Here is a 16,078-nt window from a genome sequence, read left to right as displayed (position 1 = left end):
CGTGTAGATGAATCAATTCCCCGACCATAAGCTGTATCCGGGATCTTCGTAACCATGGACACGTCCAATGATGGCTGGCTTGGTTAGCCTTTGTCGACGCAGTATCCCTGCACTGAGTTCTGGCCAGGCTAGACTTGCCTACGGGTCCAGCATTTCTGACAGAACCACAATCAGTGGTCAGTTGAGCGGGTCGACAGTTATGATCGTCATATTGGGATTGAAAGGACCCAAAAAGCAGAGCCGGGACCGATCACTTGTGCAGCCGATATTTGGGAGACTCCACATTAGTGGCAGAGTGCCACGAGTTGATGAGCACTTAATTTCACTTAGCTCGTGCTGGTGGCGACCTGGCCACTAGGGTGCGAGACGAGCCGAAGTGTGGGGAATAGTGGACATGGAATGGCGGTGATGGCGAGGCAAGCGAGCAAGCGCGGCAGATGGTATAGGGGTCAAGGCGTAGAGTGGATTTGTACGCACTGGTAAGCTAGGGATCTGGGCTAGGAAATCTCCGTGAGTGGGCTCAGGTTACGGTAGTCATTTGCGCGGAGAATGACTGAAGATCCGCCATCAGGTTACAAATCGAACCTCGAGAGACTCGGATACAAACGTTTGACTATTTGCCGAAGGGTTGAGTGAACGTAAAGTGACGTTTCTGTCAAAGCCAAAAGCTGAAGTGCTCTGAAAATGAACCTTGGGAGAAGTGATTTTGTCAGTACCATTGACAGAAAACGTTTGGGAGGATCGACGCTCGGCTCATTGACCAATCAAAGATCTTGAAGCTTCCCCATGTATCCACTTCCAATATTGTAATTCATCCGGGCTTATGTCATTCTGCCAAGATTCCACCTTTTGCGCTTTGGTTCCAAGGTTAAGGCAGTACTTGAAATCATAAGATTGGTACAGTCGGATGAGGTTAAAGGGTATCTTGCCGAGCATCTGAGATGAGTTCTGGGGAAAGGGTTCTGCAGGAACTGATGAATCCATGGATATATTAACCATGATGGACGATCCCAAGGCGCTGGAAATGACGGAATTGGAAGTATTGGAGTAGGGGGAGCACATGGCTTTTGTACCCGATCACTGAAGAATTTATCGACACATTTGTATTCCATACTCAGTAAAAGTCTAAAGTCGGTTGATGACAGCCCTATATAAGCACTTGGCTAGTTCTAGTTATCACTCCGCCGCATGTGAAAAAAGACTTAGAAGGCTAAGCGCCAGAAATGCGTATGGCTTGGGAGGGTTGTATTGGTGCCGGCTGGACTCCGCTCAGGATTTATAGATTTGCTCCAACTACAACCATGGACATAGATCAACCCCAATAGATGGGAGACAGGGGCAAACTAGAGGTCTGATGTATGTGGTGACCGCGTATTCATCGGAGCAGGGTGCTCGAGAATTGGATATGTTTCTCTTGTAGCTCTCCAGTGGGAAGTATGAGCCCCGCCATGTTCCGCACTTGCAGAACAGGGGCCATTGCCCTGGTTCCCACTCTTGCACATGAACCACTCGGGGAATTATCATTTTCAGTAAATATCCCCAAGCAACTTCTCAGAAGTGAAGTAAGGCAATGATCCTTATGTTTGTTACGGGTCATATGTAGTCTGGCTGATGATTCTGTCACTAATGTATGCGGGATTTGCCTAAAGGGAGTTCGTATGTTCCACGTTTCTGCCACGCGGGATAGAATGTTCTATTTTCCTTCTATCCCGTGACCCGGTACTCCGTAATGGAGCAAGCAAATGAACGAATGATAAACTTCAATCTTCATCCAATACTCTGGGTCCCACTGAAAAAAGAGAAAGGGCTCGGAAATAGGGAAAAAGAAAAAGAAAAAAAAAACCCCCGACCCACGAAGCTAAACTAGTGTTATGGCTCGTTATTCGCTAAACCGACTTTGGTATAGAGTGGACCCGATCTCGTTCTCCATAAAGTCAGGTACTTTACTACAGAATCCACGATCGTCACTTTTCTCCTTTTTTGTCAAATTTTGATTTTTGATTTATTTTATTCCTTGGATATGATATTAACTAGTTTAGTGAAATGAATCCCTGGGTCCTTCACCCAATAGACTTTGGTCCCTAAAGCCCCTGGATGAATATACTGAAAGGTTACGAGGGGGGAAAACGGATTACTTTGGGTCCAACTAAGCCGCTTTGTGATTCTCCGATTCTTTCAGATTAAAATTTCCTCTACCCTTGACACTTCTTTCCCCTTTATTTATTCTTGGATTTTTATTAAAAAAAAGAAAACAACTAAAAATCCCGTTTTTTAAATTATTTTTTAAGTTTCGGTGGTTTTTTGGGATTTTTATTATTTCCTATTTTTTTTAACTCTCCTCCTTCTCCTTCCCCCCCCACCTCTGGTTGTTCCTCTTTCTTGTTAAGGGTGATCCCCATGTGGAAACCTCGACTTTCTCCCAGATCGGATTCTAAGTCTGGGAGTGATTCAAACTCTCTACCTAACGGCTTACGATCTAAGAGAAAGTCCTTATTACCTGGTGAGTTCAGATCGGAGAACCCGAATATCTGAGACTGTGTTGTCCTGTCTTGTTCTAGATGCTCCTACACCTCCCCTGACGGAGTACACTCCCATAGCATTCTTCTTTTTGTCTTCTTTTCTCTATTCCCACATTCCAGACCCATTCCAATCCTATTCAATCTTACCCAGCTCTACCCAGTCGTGGCCAAATTCCAAGCCTGTCAGCATTGCTTTTTTTCCACTGCCGCCCCGCAGAGCTAATGGGGTGAGGTACAGAATTTCAATCGCGACCAGATTCACCGTCCCGCTCGCCCTTCCGTTCTTTACGTTCATTTGGTCGCAAGACTGATATCAACCGATCAGAGACTCTTCTCGCCCGCTACGACAGCAGTACGAGTACGAACCGGCCGCGCGCGCTATCCGCTGCTGCAAGCTCCGTTCATTCAGAATACCCGGACCCCGTGCTGTCGCACTCCAATAAATCTCGCGTGTCTTTCAATTCTAGATCGGGCAGACACCCAGCCGGCCCCATGGAGGTTGACCGCACTCGTACTCGGAGGGAGAGGACGTTCATTGGCAGTGAATGCGCTGTCTGCGAAGAGCCCCTCGAGCATACCCTGCGTGGAGAACGGGTCCTTCAATTTTCCTGCAGCCATGTGTCTCATGAAGCATGCTTTTACGAATTCATCCGTGAATTTGAATCGCAATACTGCCCAACATGTGATGCACCCCTAGGCCTTGATACAAGCCGTGGAGGCAACGTCTTGGATATTGGTTCGTACCACCTCAAAGATGAGACACAGGATGAGGCTAATCAGGACTTGAATCTGCAGAGAAAATCAGTAATATTGTGCGCTCGGTGACCATGAGCGATACTGCCACTACACGGAGTGGCGTCACGGGCATCACAGGTACAACCCCATGGGAACAGCAATCGATACGCCGACCACCTAGTGACAGCGGGAGTCGCTCAAACAACCGCGATTCTTCATTTGGTGCACGTCGTGACAGCCGGGATACTACCGGACAGCGGGAACGGGTCGAGCGCCTGACTACAGCATCGCAACCTCGTCAACCTCACTCACGAAATGGCAGTGCGGCAGGCTCCTCGGGGGATTACAACGAGGCTCAACATTCCAGCAGTGGACGGCGACATGACTATGATGTGCAGGCCATGGAATCGGACTTGAGTCCGCGAAAGGGAGTCACTAAGAACCCCATCCCCGCCCCAATCGTCACCGTGCGCAGCGAATTCCCCACCATGAACCGATCCCGTCAGCAACAGTCCCTGACCTGCTTGATCACGGTCGAAGTACCGGAAGGCAACTGGCGCCCGAACGCAGAGGATCTGCGACATAGCCAGGCCACCCAACAGCAGTTGGATGAGCCATATTCTGCGCGATTTGGAGGTTCTCAGGACGCACGATCCATTCAACAGGAACCGGCGGAGAATCTGGATGAGATCGCGGAGGAGCTCAAGAACCGGGTGGACAATTGGCATGGTCTGGAATTTAATCGGTATGTTGTTTTAGGGTTTGGGTTTCTCCTGCCGAAGCTAACATACATTTGATATAGATTTGGCAAGTTGCGTCTGCATGGACAGATGCGCGTTGGCAAGGACCGAGAATCATGGCAAGAGTTGGAATGTTATTTATTCGCTGAGATGCTTATCTGTGTCAAAGAGAAGAAACCATCTAGCTCACATCACTATGAAGAAGAGAAGCGCAAACGGCCACGCTGCACCCTGAAGGGCTCGATCCTCATCAAGAAGCACTTGAAATCCCTGGAAGCGGGCGCCGACGAACCTATCCTTTCCCTAAATCTGTCTGTCAGCGAACTCCCCTACTTTTACTTGCGCTTCCAGTCTCGCCAGCAACTGGAGATGTGGCGCCGCGCCTTGACGGATCTGCACCCGATTGAGAATCTGTCGCGCGCTCAGGATTATGACCTCGATAACTCCGGCGCAGAGGAGGATGACTACCGGACCAGCCGTATTCAACGTCAAGCCTCTATCAACTCGTCCTATGGCGCGGGCAAGTCTAACAACACTGCCATCACTGACTATAGCAATCCCGACATGGAAAAAGCATCGATCGACTCGTTCCATGTTCCCATCGATCTCGTGGTGGTTATTCCCGTGTCGTCGTCTATGCAGGGTCTGAAGATTACTTTGATGCGTGATGCTCTTAAGTTCCTGGTTATGAATCTGGGTCCTCGAGACCGCATGGGATTAGTGACGTTCGGTTCGAGTGGTGGTGGGGTACCTTTGGTGGGCATGACTACCAAGAACTGGAGTGGATGGAACAAGATTCTTGATTCTATTCGACCAGTGGGCCAGAAGAGTCTTCGTGCTGATGTGGTTGAGGGCGCGAATGTAGCGATGGATCTCCTGATGCAGCGCAAGTTGAACAATCCTGTTTCGACTATCCTGTTGATTAGTGATTCGTCTACCTCGGACCCCGAAAGTGTTGATTTCGTGGTCTCGCGCGCCGAGGCCGCCAAGATCAACATCCACTCATTCGGACTTGGCCTGACCCACAAACCGGACACGATGATTGAGCTCTCCACTCGCACCAAGGGTTCCTACCTCTATGTGAAGGACTGGATGATGCTGCGGGAATGTGTTGCCGGCTGCTTGGGTGCCTTACAAACCACATCTCACCAAAATGTCAAGCTCAAGCTTCGCTTGCCAGAAGGATCCCCTGCCAAGTTTGTGAAGATTAGTGGTGCCCTTCACACCACAAAGCGTGCTACAGGCAAGGATGCCGAAGCGGCCTTGGGAGACCTCCGATTTGGTGACAAGCGCGATGTCTTGGTACAGCTGGTCATTTCCCCTGACAATGCAACACCAGACAATATGCCCCAGGACCCCTGGGAGAGTTTGGTTTCCGGATTGGAGGCGCTGGGCGGTGGCCTAGATGGGGATGAGCAGCGAGTTCTCAGTGTGGAGGAGGTTCCCCTGATCCAAGCTGACCTGACCTATGGTGATCTTCTTCGGGATGGCCACCTCACTCACTCCCCTCGCCCATCACTGCTTGCCATCACCATGCTCCCACCCAACCCCAGGGCCAAAAACCAACGACCCACGACACCTCCCATCCCCCCTCACCCCTCGATTGTGCAGCGACGCATGGAACTGCTTACCTCTGATATGTTGACCCGCGCGCTCACGCTCGTCTCTCGTGGTCAGCATGATCGTGGGGAGCATCTCTTGAACGAAACCCGAAGTATCCTCAAGGGTCTCGGCAAGGGTGGCCTGCCTCCCCTTCCGCCAGTAGCTTCTCGGTCGGGCACCAGCGACTCGGGCAGCCGAGGCGACCACACCCCGAGCTCCTCCTCGCCCAAGTCTTCCACCTTTGGGGAGAGTCACGCCTCCTCCGCATCTGAAACTGCAACCATCACACCTACCTCTTCTGTTGATACCCGGACCATGACTGCTCTCAATGCGGACTTGGATGCTGCTCTGGAGTGGATCAACCACCCTGCCGTGTTCGGCCGTGACTCCCGCAAGGCGGTCCTCCAGAGCATCGGCGTCATTTCATCACAACGCGCCTACACCTACCGCACTGCATCTGAAGCCCACTGGGCACAACGCATTGCTGGTGTCCGTCGATTGACAGACCGGTCAAAAGATTGGCGTGAGATGGGTGACGATGCATTGACCGAAGAATAAATGGTCTCATATTTTTACATATTTCTCTCATATTTTGCATATTGTTCATATTATCTGTTTGTCTTTATGGGTTGATACGTGCGTTCCTCGGGGAGTCGGCTCATGACTTGAATCTTTTCCTCTTTTTTTCCATTTTGCCCTATGATACCACTTTTGTTCCCGCCATGACTGTGCAGCATGATACCATGGGCTTTCGTTTTGGTGTGTTTGCACTTTTCCTTGGATTGGTACCGTGTTATACATCTGTTTCTCTACAATGCTCTAACGGTCTTGGTTATGGTGTGAGGATGGGATAGGTTTTTTTGCCCTTCTTTCTGCGATTACTGTTCAAATCCTGTGACGATCTCCTGGATTGATAAAGTCCTTGCAACATTGATTCCCATTGTGATTAATGACTATATACGTTACCTTGTAAAGATTCTTTTAAATGGACTTATGTAACCTACTAGCTGTGGCCCACTTGGAATTGGCTGCGGCTAAAGTTGGCTAACGCCGTGGCAGCTTATCTCCGCCTGCGCACCTCCACCCTTCACCCTTCACCTTTCGAGTCACCTCCAAATCCTGCTCTCTCTCGTCTGACTTCTTGATATATACCATGGTTACTTACAACGAAGTTATGCTAAACAGATCGAATTTGCGTGCGCTTCATGGCGCTCGCCTATCTCTGTCCTCATGGGCGCAACCATCATTCCTGCGACTCCGCGGTTCTCACTTTCTAGAACCCCAGCTGTCGCGTACAGCTCAAACAGCCTCTCCCCGAATATACTCACCATGGGTCCCCAGTGTATTACCCAGAAAGCCTCTCCAAACCCTTCAATCACTACCTAGATACCGATACCCCTTAAACTCCCGCAGAGCATTTTCCTCGGGCCCGCAATCCAGCTACCAACGAAACACCTATAACCGCTTTGGAACAGCAGGACGACGCCAACCACTACTCTTCGCCTTGGTTCAATATTTGAAACCACATCATTATGTCATGATTGGATTGGGATTATCAGGCGTGTACCTATACAACACCGATGTAGTAGAGGCAAGTCAGCAGAATGCGACACTATAGGACGAATCTAACGATTTAGAAATAGGTGACTGGCCGCCGCCGCTTTAACATAGTATCTGCCAAAACAGAACTCCAAATGGGTAGAGAAACCTACCAACAGGTTCTCAATGAAGAGCGCGGCAAGATCCTTCCCGATCATCATCCTTTGGCACAGCAGGTGGATCGGGTCCTGCAGCGTCTAATTCCCCTGGCGCCCATTGAAGGTGCTGATTGGAAGGTTCATGTTATTGCAGATCCTGATATGAAGAACGCTTTTGTGCTTCCGGGGTGAGTAGACTCAGCTAATCGATCGGTTGGCTCGATGCTAAGAAGCGACTGCTCGCTAACTCGGGTGCCTGTGTTTAGGGGGAAGGTATTCGTCGCTACTGGAATTTTGCCCATTTGCCAAGATGACGACGGACTTGCAGCTGTTCTGGGACACGAGATTGCGCATGTTGTGGCACATCATCCCGCGGAACGTGTAAGCAATAGCTTCATGACTATGGGTGTTGCTCTATTAGTTGCGCTTTTACTCGATTTCTCCGGACAGACGAGCTCGCTTGTCATGGAATACATGTATAGTCTGCCAAATTCACGGACACAGGAGGTAAGTTTACGTTTAAGATTGGAATTGGAAATCATTTGGCTAATTGAATGAAAATAGGCTGAAGCAGATCACATCGGGTTGTGTATGTACAGCGGGGAGTGAACTAGTACTTACTAGCTGCTGACCATAACTACTAGTGATGATGTCCAAGGCTTGCTTTAACCCGGAAGCTGCTGTCAGGCTGTATGTTTCTCCAGTCACCAATTTCATACCCCGACTAACAATGTCCTAGATGGCAACGGATGCAGAAAATGGAGAAGGGGTCACCGCCACAATTTTTGTCTACTCATCCTTCGGTAGGTTCCTTAGCTAGTAGAGTTGCTCATAAATTTCCTGGTTATCATGACTAACACTACTTATAGAGCTATAATCGCGAAGAAGCCATTCGTGGATGGTAAGATGACTCTTTCACTTAGGTGTTCTGATTATTGACAAACCAATTACAGGCTCGAGAAAGCTGAGCACATATATGCCGAGAATGGCTGCAGCTCTCTTGGAAGTTATAGTAAGTCTTATGAGATTACATCAGATGAGTTACTAATTTCGGTCTTTATAGTGCCCCAGTTTCAAAATGCGCTGCGTTCGCAGGGTAGTTCATATGGTTGGTGAAGGAAATTTCAGAGGAAGTTAGAACTTCCAAAGAAATGTAAATGCTGTAATATAAGAATATAAATGCCTCTCCTAATACATCTTGAATTAGTTGTCTAAAAAGTCAACTGGTGAGTTCCCCTCGTGCAAACGGAGCAAACCCACCATCCCCGAGCTCCCAAAAAATCCCCGGCACAACTCGACCCAGCATCGACCACCCCCCCTCATATTCCCGTCGCATCTTTCTTAGACGCGACACCTCACAATGTCGCTATCACTCCCTGGGCCCTCCCAAGCGGGCCTCTTCAAGTCCGGCTACCAGAGGTAAGCAGATGAATGAAACCATTCCAAACCCCATCCCACCGCTGCACACCTCCTTATCGTCCCGCCCGCAAAGCAAAGCACAAGCACCAGAACATACTAACCCCCCCTATCAATGCAGCCACGATGCCGAAGATGGAGCTGTCATCCGTAACATCGAGGCCTGCCAGGCCATCTCGGGAACCGTGCAGACCTCTCTGGGCCCTTACGGCCGCAACAAGATCGTCATCAACCACCTGCAGAAGATGATTCTCACCTCCGACGCTGCTACAATCCTCCGCGAGCTGGATGTGGTTCACCCCGCCGCTAAGCTTCTTGTTATGGCTAGTCAGCAGCAAGACCAGGAGATGGGCGATGGTACCAACTTGGTTATTATTCTGGCGGGCGAGTTGCTGAAGAAGGCGGAGGAGCTTATTCGCCTGGGTTTGAAGACCAGTGATATTGTTTCGGGTTACGAGAAGGCACAGAACTATGCTCTGAAGGTTCTAGAGGGTATGTTTTCGATCTTGGATATTGGAGGGGGTTAGCTGACTGGTTATCTCTTTTCTAGATCTCGAGGTCGACCGGCTTCAGGATATGCGTTCGAAAGAGGAACTCAGTAAGGCGCTCCGCACAGTCGTGGCTAGCAAGCAGTCTGGCACTGAGGATATCCTGGCTGGTTTGGTAGCAGAGGCGGTCCTCGCGGTCCTGCCTAAGAACCCCCTTAACTTCAATGTCGACAATGTGCGAGTTGTTAAGATCATGGGTGGCAGCTTGGAGCAGTCTAAGGTTGTGAAGGGTATGGTGTTTGGACGTGAGCCTGATGGAGTTGTTAAGTCGGCCAAGAGGGCCAAGGTCGGCGTGTTCAGCTGCCCGATTGATATTTCCCAAACCGAGACCAAGGGTACCGTTCTGTTGAAGAACGCCCAGGAGATGATGGACTACACCAAGGGCGAGGAGGACCGTCTGGAGACCGCTATCAAGGAGCTCTACGACTCCGGTCTGCGTGTAGTCGTCGCTGGTTCCACCGTCGGCGATCTGGCCCTTCACTACCTCAACCGTTTCAACATCCTGGTTATCAAGATTCTCTCCAAGTTCGAGCTCCGTCGCCTGTGCCGTGTGGTCGGCGCCACCCCCTTGGCCCGCCTGGGTGCCCCTATGCCCGATGAGATGGGCCAAGTTGATGTCATCGAGACTACTGAGATTGGCGGTGACCGCGTGACTGTCTTCCGTCAAGAGGACGCCAATGCCGTGACCCGCACTTCCACCATTGTGCTCCGCGGTGCTACCCAGAACCACCTCGAGGATGTTGAGCGCGCCATCGATGATGGTGTGAATGTTGTCAAGGCCATCACCAAGGACCCGCGCCTGGTTCCCGGTGCCGGTGCCACTGAGATCCAGCTCGTTGAGCGGATCTCCGCCTTTGCCGACAAGACCCCCGGCCTGCCCCAGCACGCCATCCGCAAGTACGCCGAGGCGTTCGAGGTCATCCCCCGCCTTCTCGCAGAGTCTGCCGGTCTGGATGCCACTGAGGTTCTTTCCCGCCTGTACACCGCACACCACCGTGCCGCTGCCGCTGCCACCACAGAGGAAGAGGGTAGCTCATCCGAGGAGGAAGAGCCCTACTGGACTACTGGTGTGGATCTTGAGATTGGTGGTGATTCCGATGGTACTCTTGATGCCGTGGATGAGGGCATCCTTGACCTGTTGGCCTCAAAGAGCTGGGCCATCCGCCTGGCCAGTGAGGCTGCCCGGACTGTGTTGAGCGTCGATCAGATCATCGTGGCTCGCCAGGCCGGTGGACCCAAGCCGCCAGGCCCCAACCCCAACTGGGATGAGGATTAAATCTAACGTTAAATAAACGTGGTTAACGTGCATTTACCTGGGATTCTCTCTTTCTTTTCTGTTGGCTTCGAGACCGTTGGGACGCTGATAGATTTCCGTACGATATCACGAAAAAAAAGTCGCCTGGTGTGTATAGCCGAGTATGATAATTCATCCATACATTGTGGTCTAGATCTATCAAGTAAATAAAAAACACTACTAAAATGGAATAATGTACACAAGTTAGCCCAAAGGTTTTGGCTTATCTCGAAGCTGACATAATACATATGCGTCCACGTGACACCCAGATTTTCCCCGAAACCCATCACTCACTTTTCGTCCTGTAACGCGGCGAAGCTAATTATCTCCCCCATTCCTCTACCACGGAGCGTCTCCTCAATTGAGAATTTCTTCAAATTCCTCCTCGTTCCTCATCCTCACCTCCGCCATGTCTCTCTCTGCCCGCGCCTACCGTCAGCTCTCCGGCTCCGTCCGCCCGTCCTCCCTGCGCATCGCGTCTACATACCTGCCCACAACCCGCACACCTGCCAGCCGACGATGGGAGTCGACCGGCGCCGCCGCTGCGCCCGTTAACCCCAAGATCTCCCAGATCGTTGACCAGATCAGCACATTGACCCTTTTGGAGACCGCCGATCTTGTTTCGAGCTTGAAGGTTGGTCATCGCCCTGATTTATGAAGCGCAATGACTCTTGTAATTGCGTCAATGGGAATAGAATCCCGACATTCCACATGTGGTAGTCCAGGGGAGAAAGAATTAAAACTAATTTATTCTCTTTAGACTCGCCTGAACATCCCCGACCTTCCCGTTGGCGGTTTCGCCATGGCCCCCGGTGGTGCCGCTGCTCCCGGAGCTGCTGCCGCTGTTGAGGAGGAAGAGGCTGCTCCCGCCGCCGCCGAGAAGACCCTGTTTAACCTGAAGCTTGAGTCGTTCGAGGCTGGTTCCAAGCCCAAGGTCATCAAGGAGGTCAAGAACATGCTTGGTCTGTCACTGGTGGACAGCAAGAAGTTCGTCGAGTCCGTGCCGAAGATCATGAAGGAGTCTGTGCCCAAGGAGGAGGCGGAGAAGATCATTGAGACCCTCAAGGCTCTTGGTGCCAAGGTTGTCATGGAGTAAAAAAAAAACACAAGTGGAACTGGGGTTCCGAATGGAGGGATTGGATAGAGCTGTTTTTTTTTGTTACTTTGCTCTCCTTGTTTTTCTAAGATCTGGGCATGTACGAGGATTTAGGATTTAGGGCTTCAAGGATATCCTGGAGCGTTGGCCCTGGTTGAGGGCAAATGTATATTATACGCATCGTTATGGACCCGTCTAGTACAAAGGGCTCGTTTTTGTTTAATTGACTGCATTGAGCATTTCAGCAATCATCTCTCTCATTTCCCAGGAATCAAGTAAATAGGCTTCTGTAAATACAGATATATAAGGTTGATCTGGCTAACCCAACTGCATGTGTCAAAATGCGGATCAATTCCGACTCCGCGATTTTCCACCTCAACCAACGAACATTCTACACATCTCCCGAGGTCCCTGTTCCCACCAGCCACAATGGGAACAAAGGCAGCCCTGCGGCAATGGCTCTACTTCCGAAAAGCCCTCGCGCCCACCTCTGCGATAATCGACTTGCCTCGAGCAAGCAGCCTTACACCCGCAAATCTACTCAAAGCCAATAGCCATGCGATCCGCACCACACGGCCATTCCACAGTACCTCGTCGAAACAGGCAAAAGTGCGGGCTCGCCCAGCACCTGCCGCAAAGCGAGCGCGAGAACAAAAACAACGCGAAACCAATTTCCGTGCTGCCTGGGACCCGATGAGTGGCGTTGCTGGCACGGGCCTATTAATGGAACCTTTGCGCGTCTTCAAACCGGAATACGTTGGGACTATGGAGGAGATGTTGCATAAGCATGAAACGCATTCAAAATGGGCGTACGCAGCTGCCACTAGAGACGGTCTGATTCCCAGTGCTATCAGTGAGAAGACATACAAAGATGTGGGTGATCAGCTGATCAGAGCGGCGTGGGATTCGCGGGCAGATGAAGGGAAAGATATTATTCGGGCTATTTCGACAGGTGAGTTTCTTTTTAAGCAGGCAAGAGGATCTACCCCGAATAGTATCTCGGGGAATCTATGCAAGTCAGTTACTGATAAGAGTGCAGATGTCGATGCTATTTACCGCATTGGTTGGATGGTCAGTGCTGAGAGCAAGGCCTTTCGCCAATGGCTTAATTTGGCATGTGCAGGCGCTGGCGCTGCTCTTCCGCTTGTGATCTTTACGCGAAACACTATCTCGGATACACATGCACCGGAGCACGATACTGTTCTGTTTAAGCGTTTGTTCGAATTGGCGGATCATGGATACCCTCCTGCCATACTACTGCAGGCAAAGATCATGCATTTACGGGGGCAACATGAGGCCTCTGCTAAGCTTCTAGAAGAGAAGGTGCTGCCGTATCTCTCCCCGACAGCACGAAAACCCTTGCCATTCGAGGACATCTGTCTGGGTGGCCTCATGGAGTCACCATACAGGTTATACGCGCTGATCCTGGCAACAATGGGCGAAGCGAAGACTTCCAAGGAATACCGCGCCAAAGCAGATGAAGCGCTCCGAGTCGCAGCACTGGAATACAACGAACCCGCAGCGCTAATCGAATACGCATCCCTTATGATGAACAAGAACAACTTGGAGATGTATGAAGAATGCATGTCCAAAGCTGCCACGCAGGGCGAAGGATCAGCTTGTTTCTACCTCGCAAATTTCTACTACCTCACCCATCAAGGGGTGTACCCAACACGCGGTGAACAAAAGCCCACACGAGCCAATCCCGACCCGGTCGCAAACTGGAAACCGATTGACGTCGACTCTAAGGCTGAAATCGAACCACCCAAAAAGCTTAGCAAGCAGATCGTCAAACATTTGAAAGGCCTATTCAACCGTTCCATGAGCCGTGCTGAATACCACCGGCTTGCGCTCAGTTGGTATTATCAAGCCGCCGCCTGGAATGGTGAACTCCGGGCAAGCTTTATGCATGCGCTTCTGTCGCGGGAGATGGGCTTGATGACGGAAGGCCGGCAAATGTTGGAACTTTCGCATATGGAATATGATCCCGTCTATTCGAAGAAGGTGGCGGACTTGAAGGCTAATTGGTTTAATAAGGATTATGAGCCATCGGTGCCGAAGAAGATGTTACCTGTTCGATGAGGGAGGGATGTTACTAATGGATTTGAATTGTACATTTTGTATATCTACGGAGTTCTTTCGGGAGTTGCCAAGTTCAAATGTTTGTACCTATATATTCAACCAATTAGATCTTCTACTATTACCTGCTGCCTATTTCTACTTGACAATTGGATTATATAACTCGATTAGCATCATCAAATAAATTTCCGTGATGGTCATACCGGTATTTTGTGCTCGCCAAAACCTGAATATAGAACCATGGTTCCTCTGTCCATGGAACCTGGGGTAAAGCTCGTGTACATCACCGCATCATCATTTTCACTGGTCATCCTCTTAGAGACCAGGCATGAATCTATGTCATTCGTAACTTTCAAACCTAGACAAAAGCATCGATGACACTGATGGCTCAACTCATCTTTCATGAACTAGTCACGTTGGTGGCTTGAACCTGTTTGAAACGTCATAAAGCCGACAAAAGACCAGTCATAGACCTTGATTCATATTCAGTTTAGATTTGAGCTCGTATAAGCTTCACATGGCGTCATGGGGGTATTCTCAAACAAGGCTAATTAACATGACGAGGGGTATATAGAGCTGGCGAGTAACGTATCACTTTTGCAAACATTAAATTCTCTTATCCGATTCAAATAACTCAAGAAACTTTTAACCAATATTTGTTGCAGAATCAAAATGTCGAACTTCATGCACAAAGTCAAAGACGCCATGACTGATCGTGACAAGGAAGACCGCACCTACAGAGATGACGATAACTATGGCTCCAATGCCCCGGGCACTGAAACCAACAATCCCTCTGACAGACCCACGAATCCATTTGGTCATAGCCGCGGTGATACCACTGGTTCCCACACCAGGTTCAATGGTCAGTTCTTCTCTTAAGTACTTATGTATGATACTTCTTCATATGCTGACTAGTCACCAGAGCCCTCGAACGTAGATTCAACCAATACCAAGGGCAGTCATAACACCGGTCCCACCGGCTCTGACTCCTACGCATCAGCCAGGTCTGGCGCAACCAACGCTGGCCCTCATGATTCAGCAACTGCCAACAAGCTGGATCCCCGGGTTGATAGTGACCAGGGTAAGTTATTTCCACACCACACCCACATTCAAAAACAAAAAACCAACTCTTGTAGATCACCGCGCCAATCAAGGAACAATGGGATCTCGTTCCAACGTCGGCCCTCATGATTCAGCAATGGCCAATAAAATGGATCCTCGGGTTGATAGCGACCAAGGTATGTTCATTGCACAACTACATCCACTTACAAAACAAAAACCAACTCTAGTAGATCACCGCGCCAATCGTGGAACAGAGGGATCCCGTCCTAACGTCGCTCACGCCCAAGGCTTCGATCCTAGTAACACATCCTCTCTCGGACAGGGACGTGGACAGACACAGGGACAGGGACTGAACGAAAAGGGAATGAACCAGGGACAGGGACTAAGCCAGGGACAGGGACTAAGCCAGGGACAGGGACTAAGCCAGGGACAGGGACTGAGCCAGGGACAGGGACTGAACCAGGAACAGCTACGTCCCCCAGCTTTCGATAACCACAAGAAATCCGAAGAAAATTATTCCAAGGCCACCCAGGAACACAAAGCCCACACCCAGCCCGGTGAAATGGGTAACGAGTTGAAGAGCGAGGATGATTACAGTAGTTCTCTCCAGGAGAACAAAACTCACTCTACTACTAGTCATGCTGCGCCTTGCCAGGAGGCTGGTGGTTTGGGTGGACAGCAGGGTATGGCTGGACAGCAAGGCATGGGTGGACAGCAGGGATTTGGTGGCAATGCTGCTGCTGGTGGCAGTGGGGGCATGGGTATGTCTGGGGGTCAGGGTGGGGTTCAGAGTCAGGGTCAGAATGTTGATCCTATGAATAAGCTTGATCCTAGGGTTACTCGTGCTAATGAGCAGCAGAGCAATGTCGGGAACCAGCGTGGATATTAGGGGGGTTCCTTCTTTCGATTGATTAATCGTATTTGTATTTCTATCCAGTTTATGTTTGTATTTCTATTTACTTTATGTGTGTATTTCTATCCATTTTTTTGTATTTCTCTCTAGTTTATGTACTGTTGTATCTGCTATGCCAAAATGAAATAAGTCAGTTTTGCTAAGGTTCCAACTAATCTACTAGTATGTCATGATTTTCTCCCATTTCTATTTACCAAACACCAACTAACTCATCGGAAGTTCATCCCACCATGGTTATACAAAAGAAAATCGTCATTTCACGTCATTCATATCTCATATCAATGCAGGAACGGAAAAGAAAAGAAAACAAAAGGCACTCCCCTTTCATTCTCGTTCATCCCATCCAACACAGCCAATACCGACCTTGCGAAAAGAAA

At 49.9% G+C, this 16,078-nt stretch overlaps 6 protein-coding genes across 6 annotated transcripts; all 6 read left to right on the top strand.

Annotated features, from left to right (window-relative positions):
- Positions 1–70: 70 nt before the first annotated feature.
- N7520_010413 (VWA and PH domain-containing RING finger protein) lies at positions 71–6,154 on the top strand (the record flags this gene model as incomplete). The annotated part of the gene is made up of 4 exons (XM_057144346.1): positions 71–176; positions 2,758–3,255; positions 3,315–3,999; positions 4,057–6,154. The coding sequence occupies 4 exons, from the start codon at positions 71–73 to the stop codon at positions 6,152–6,154; spliced, it is 3,387 nt and encodes a 1,128-aa protein (XP_056990100.1).
- A 595-nt stretch (positions 6,155–6,749) lies between these two features.
- On the top strand, positions 6,750–8,409 carry N7520_010412 (M48 family metallopeptidase; the record flags this gene model as incomplete). The annotated part of the gene is made up of 9 exons (XM_057144345.1): positions 6,750–7,187; positions 7,240–7,481; positions 7,560–7,800; positions 7,858–7,882; positions 7,938–7,983; positions 8,033–8,096; positions 8,163–8,194; positions 8,247–8,305; positions 8,357–8,409. 9 exons carry the CDS (start codon positions 6,750–6,752, stop codon positions 8,407–8,409), a joined length of 1,200 nt encoding a protein of 399 aa, XP_056990099.1.
- Positions 8,410–8,653: 244 nt separating this feature from the next.
- N7520_010411 (chaperonin-containing T-complex subunit CCT8) lies at positions 8,654–10,533 on the top strand (the record flags this gene model as incomplete). The annotated part of the gene is made up of 3 exons (XM_057144344.1): positions 8,654–8,712; positions 8,831–9,201; positions 9,260–10,533. The coding sequence occupies 3 exons, from the start codon at positions 8,654–8,656 to the stop codon at positions 10,531–10,533; spliced, it is 1,704 nt and encodes a 567-aa protein (XP_056990098.1).
- A 427-nt stretch (positions 10,534–10,960) lies between these two features.
- On the top strand, positions 10,961–11,647 carry N7520_010410 (mitochondrial 54S ribosomal protein bL12m; the record flags this gene model as incomplete). The annotated part of the gene is made up of 2 exons (XM_057144343.1): positions 10,961–11,185; positions 11,312–11,647. 2 exons carry the CDS (start codon positions 10,961–10,963, stop codon positions 11,645–11,647), a joined length of 561 nt encoding a protein of 186 aa, XP_056990097.1.
- A 429-nt stretch (positions 11,648–12,076) lies between these two features.
- On the top strand, positions 12,077–13,729 carry N7520_010409 (uncharacterized protein; the record flags this gene model as incomplete). The annotated part of the gene is made up of 2 exons (XM_057144342.1): positions 12,077–12,599; positions 12,687–13,729. 2 exons carry the CDS (start codon positions 12,077–12,079, stop codon positions 13,727–13,729), a joined length of 1,566 nt encoding a protein of 521 aa, XP_056990096.1.
- A 669-nt stretch (positions 13,730–14,398) lies between these two features.
- N7520_010408 (uncharacterized protein) lies at positions 14,399–15,677 on the top strand (the record flags this gene model as incomplete). Its single annotated transcript, XM_057144341.1, has 4 exons — positions 14,399–14,588; positions 14,649–14,807; positions 14,863–14,964; positions 15,271–15,677. The coding sequence occupies 4 exons, from the start codon at positions 14,399–14,401 to the stop codon at positions 15,675–15,677; spliced, it is 858 nt and encodes a 285-aa protein (XP_056990095.1).
- Between the last annotated feature and the right edge of the window lie 401 nt (positions 15,678–16,078).

Source organism: Penicillium odoratum (genome assembly GCF_028828045.1).
Source record: "Penicillium odoratum strain IBT 22623 chromosome Unknown utg000008l_segment0_segment0, whole genome shotgun sequence".
Classification (NCBI taxonomy): Eukaryota; Fungi; Ascomycota; class Eurotiomycetes; order Eurotiales; family Aspergillaceae; genus Penicillium; species Penicillium odoratum.
The sequence above is the reverse complement of the archived record's forward strand: the minus strand, read 5'-3'. Positions and strand labels throughout refer to the sequence as shown.